The sequence below is a fragment of the Hibiscus syriacus genome, unplaced genomic scaffold (assembly GCF_006381635.1).
Source record: "Hibiscus syriacus cultivar Baekdansim isolate YM2019G1 unplaced genomic scaffold, ASM638163v2 tig00110474_pilon, whole genome shotgun sequence".
In the NCBI taxonomy this organism is placed as follows: domain Eukaryota; kingdom Viridiplantae; phylum Streptophyta; class Magnoliopsida; order Malvales; family Malvaceae; genus Hibiscus; species Hibiscus syriacus.
The window spans coordinates 837,748-842,385 of NW_024062753.1; the positions used below are offsets into that span (position 1 = coordinate 837,748).

The following is a 4,638-nucleotide window of genomic DNA, read 5'->3' on the forward strand; positions in this document are numbered from 1 at the left end:
TTGTTCCATTGTGGTCATCCTCCATTAAAAAAATGGTGAATTGATGTATCACCATAAGATAATGACACATCATTATTAAAAAAACAAAAATATCACATCAATTATTTTATTTGTTTTTTTAACGATAAGTGATCAAAACGAAATAAAAACATGAATTTAAGTATAATTTTAAAAAATGAGTGCCAAAACGAAATCACATGTATAATTAATTGATTAAATAAGTAGTTTACCCATTTAGATTTTATAAAATTCTAAATTAATATATGGATAAAAATATAATTTAATAATTCAAAAACTTAAAATTTACGTTTAATCCATTTAAAATTTAGACTAATCAAAATCCGAATCCGTCCCATCCCCGTCCTTAATCATTACATCCTAGAAATGTTGTTCCGAGAAAAATGAGTTCGAATTGCATCCCAAATCCAGTCGAAGGGCATATAAGCCGGCCCAATGCTTCACCTCAAAGGCTTTCACATAACATTTTCGCTAGACAACTTGGTGGACTTTCGTTATGAAACCATCCTTGACATGGTCGGATTATGCCACTGATGATGTCAATCAACACAGATTCTCTCTGTTTCTGTACCAACTGCATTTTCCATTTGATGATTCAACATACCTCACTTGTCAACACTAAACATTAAGGATAAAATATGGATGTCACGTCTAGTTGACTTGCAAACTCATTTTCTCTTATGAAAAAGGTCAGACACCTTGAGTGCAAAATAAATTGGTTAAAAGTTTATTTAGGCTCTCAAAAGAGTAGCCGAGTGGAATGCAAGCCTCTTTTCTTCAATGACCTTCGATTTCATTTTTACTTCCTTTTTCTCCCTTAATGAAAGCCTTAACAATGTCTCCATTTGATTTCTTTTCACGTCTTCGTCAATTTTTATGTCGATACCAAATCTTTTGAGATATTAGGTTGTCTTATTTCCTAAAAATTTTAAATTGATATATAATTTATGTATTTTTTATATTTTATTGATAATTTAATTTTACATAATTAATTATCCATAAAATTTTAATACAACTTCCTAAATTTTAAATTGATATATAATTTATATAAAATTATACGTTCATTTCTATTTATAATTCAACAGATTTATTATTGAGTGCAATTTTTATATTATAAAATCGTAAAGATGTTTTGTATGCGTGTTTGTGAGCATTGATAGTGAGTACCTAAAATTTATGGAGATTGGTCGGATAAATCGTGTTATATTGTACGTGCATATAAGACACACAGAGCTCATATGTGTTTGTGAGCACAGAAGTCGTGATGCTCTATACACACATTGAAGATACATAATTTATTGCAGCAAACTTACTTTTATTAACTTTTTAACCTAACAGCTAAATTGAACCAATTTATTATTAATAAGAGTTAAAATATATTTGAAATACCTACAATACCCTTATTAACTCTTACCGATTATATTATATTATATATATATATAACAAGCACGAACCAAATTATTTTAGTGATTAAAAAGATTATTATAACATCTAGATGTCCCGAGTTCGAGCATATCATCTGCAAGAGTGTTTATTGTCAAATAATTAAGAATAATTTGATAAATATTACTTTGTAATCACCTCAAACTAGGAAAAAAAAAACAAATGCATCTAACCCTATTTATTCTATTAACTTTTTTGGCAACCTAACAATTGAACTGAACCTAATTATTCTTATTAAGAGTTAAAAGTATATTTGAAATGCCTATAATACACATATTAACCCTTAGTGACTCTATTACGTAGATATACCAAACCCTTTGAACCCTATTTATTCTAATAACTTCTTTTAGCCTAACAATTAACTTGTAAAATTTGAAGTCAACATATATATATTTTTTCTTATTTAAGACTTAAAAATATATTTAAAATACCTATAATGACCATAATGAAGAGTTAAATTCAACATATTTATTCTTATTAACGTCATGATCTATACTAAAGATAGTTATCTTAGGTTTTAATTTTTAAGGATTGTTTTTTACAAATAAGAAACATAAGATTTCATATGTTGAAGTTTGAAAAATTATCATGTGATTAGATTTAGACGAAGTTGGATGTAATTATACATGTATGACATATTTAATCGATTATTATAATTTATGGTTCATTGAATTGTGTGTAATTAAAATATCTTATTATTGTTCCTAATTATAATGAGATGATAAAAATTGATTTAATTTATACAAATAATTATACTTTTTTAATATTTATTATTATTAGGTGATTTGTAAAATAAAACCATAATATTAAAACATCAATTTTTTATATCATGAATTTATTATATTTGCATATAACGTACTGTAATATTTTCGATAAGATACGCTCATAATAATCTTAATAAATTTTAGAATGTTAACTTTTTTTCTAATCATATTTTCAATGAAATTATTATTTTGTTGAGGAAAAATCTTATAATATTTTTATAATAAAAAGTGATTTTTCGTCAACTCTTTGTATATGCATACATACATATTGCGTATTAAGATACTTTTATAATGAGAATAATAATTTTTTTAATATAATTATGAATTTTTTATATATAATGTATTATAATAATATTAACATATATTATAGCACACAATTATGTTTATCATTTGAAAAAGGTTTATTATTTAATATAATTAATAGAAAAAATAATTTCAAGTTTTATAAAAAAAGTGTTTATTTAAAGAAATTTAAAATTTTAAAAATAAATAATAGGATAGTTGATATGATCTAAATATTGTACACCGATAACGTATAAGATAATAATCCTTAAAAAACTACTTACCATAATACATATATTTTCATTTTCCTATAAATAGAGATAATTCATTTTCATTCAGCTTCGTCACTTACAAAACCATATCAATATACACATATATACGAAGTTTCCAGAGAAAAATGGTATCCAAGATGCATGCTGTATGCATCCCATTCCCAGCTCAAGGGCATGTAACCCCAATGCTTCAGCTTGCAAAACTTCTTCACCACAAAGGCCTTCACATAACATTCGTCAACACCGAGTACAACCATAAGCGTCTTCTCCGATCCCGAGGTCCCGAATCGCTCGGCGGTGTGCCGGACTTTCGCTTCGAAACCATCCCCGATGGCCTCCCGCCGTCTGATGATGATAATGTCACCCAAGACGTTTTCTCTTTGTTGGATTCCTTCTCGACCAATGGCTTGGAACCGTTTCGTCGTCTTCTTCGCAAGCTCAACGACAGCGCCGATGCGCCCCGCGTAACCTGCATTGTTGCGGATTTTCACTTGTCGTTCTCCACAGAAGCAGCTCAAGAGGTTGGGGTCCCTTGCGTAACTTTATGGACGGCCAGCATTGCGTCATTGGTTTGCTACGCTCACATCCCACTTCTGTTTGAAGAAGGGTTAACCCCAGTCTCAAGTGGTTTAACTAAGGAATATCTTGATTCTGTGATAGAATGGATGCCTGGAATGAAAGATATACGTTTCAGGGATTTTCCAAGTTACGTTAGAACTACGGACCGAAACGATGCGATGCTCAATTTTATCCTCAATCAACCATCCTACGACTTCAAATTTTCGGCTGTGATTTTCAACACATTCGAGTCGTTGGAGAAAGACGCTTTGGATTTTGTGTCTTCACTCATCGATCCTCTTCCCGTTTACGGCATCGGTCCTCTTCATTTACTTGTCGATGAGATCAAAGATGATAAACTAAAACATATTGATTCTAATATGTGGGCTGAACAATCCGAATGTCTCGAATGGCTTGATTCTAAACAACCCGAATCGGTAATCTACGTAAATTTCGGGAGTATTGCCGTAATGAGTCCTCAACAAATGATCGAATTCGCTTGGGGTCTAGCTGATAGCAAACAACCCTTTTTGTGGATCGTCAGACCCGATCTCGTTAAGGGTAAGGCGGCGGTTTTACCGCCTGAATTCATAGTCGAAACCCAAGGCAGAGGGCTGTTAGCGACCTGGTGCCAACAACGTGAAGTGCTTAAGCACCCGTCGGTAGGAGGGTTCTTATCTCACATGGGATGGAATTCAACGATCGAGAGCATCTCCGCCGGTGTGCCCATGCTTTGTTTGCCGTTTTTCTCGGACCAACAAACGAACACCTGGTTAGCTTGCAAGGAGTTGGGTATCGGCATGGAGATGGATGAAGAGGTGAAGAGAGATCAAGTGGAGATGCTTGTTAGGGAGTTTATGGAGGGAGAAAAGGGTGTGGAAATGAAAGCAAAGGTCATCGGATTGAAGAAGAAAGCGATGGAGGCTTCCGGTCTCGACGGTTCTTCTTCCCAGAACCTGGATAAACTGTTAACCGACGTTCTTTCCACTCCCACGGTATGATATACTGTTACTATATTGCTATGTCTGAATCGTGTCCAGGACGAGTGTGGTTGTGCCTAAATTGGATAAGAGGTTGATTAGACTTAAATTTAGATCAACGCTCAAAACCAAAAGCCAACCCTTATAAATAAGCTCGTCTCCTCCATGGATATTAGGGCTTCAAATAATAAAATGGGTGAATTACTTCAAATATTATTCAACTTTAGGTTTCGTATTGTATTTACTACTGAATTTTAAATTATTTCATATTAAAGTTTGATCTTGAATTTAATATAAAACCGTGATATATTTTTTTATTCC

General features: G+C 32.0%; 1 protein-coding gene across 1 annotated transcript; it reads left to right on the forward strand.

Annotated features, from left to right (window-relative positions):
* The first annotated feature begins 2,904 nt into the window (after window positions 1–2,904).
* Window positions 2,905–4,398, forward strand: LOC120128121 (7-deoxyloganetin glucosyltransferase-like). Its single transcript, XM_039145890.1, has one exon. The coding sequence runs from the start codon at window positions 2,905–2,907 to the stop codon at window positions 4,336–4,338; it is 1,434 nt and encodes a 477-aa protein (XP_039001821.1). The 3' UTR covers window positions 4,339–4,398.
* Window positions 4,399–4,638: the final 240 nt, after the last annotated feature.

Coding starts and splice junctions, on each gene's coding strand:
- LOC120128121 (XM_039145890.1), top strand. CDS start 2,905: ATGGTATCCAAGATGCATGCTGTATGCATCCCATTCCCAGCTCAAGGG.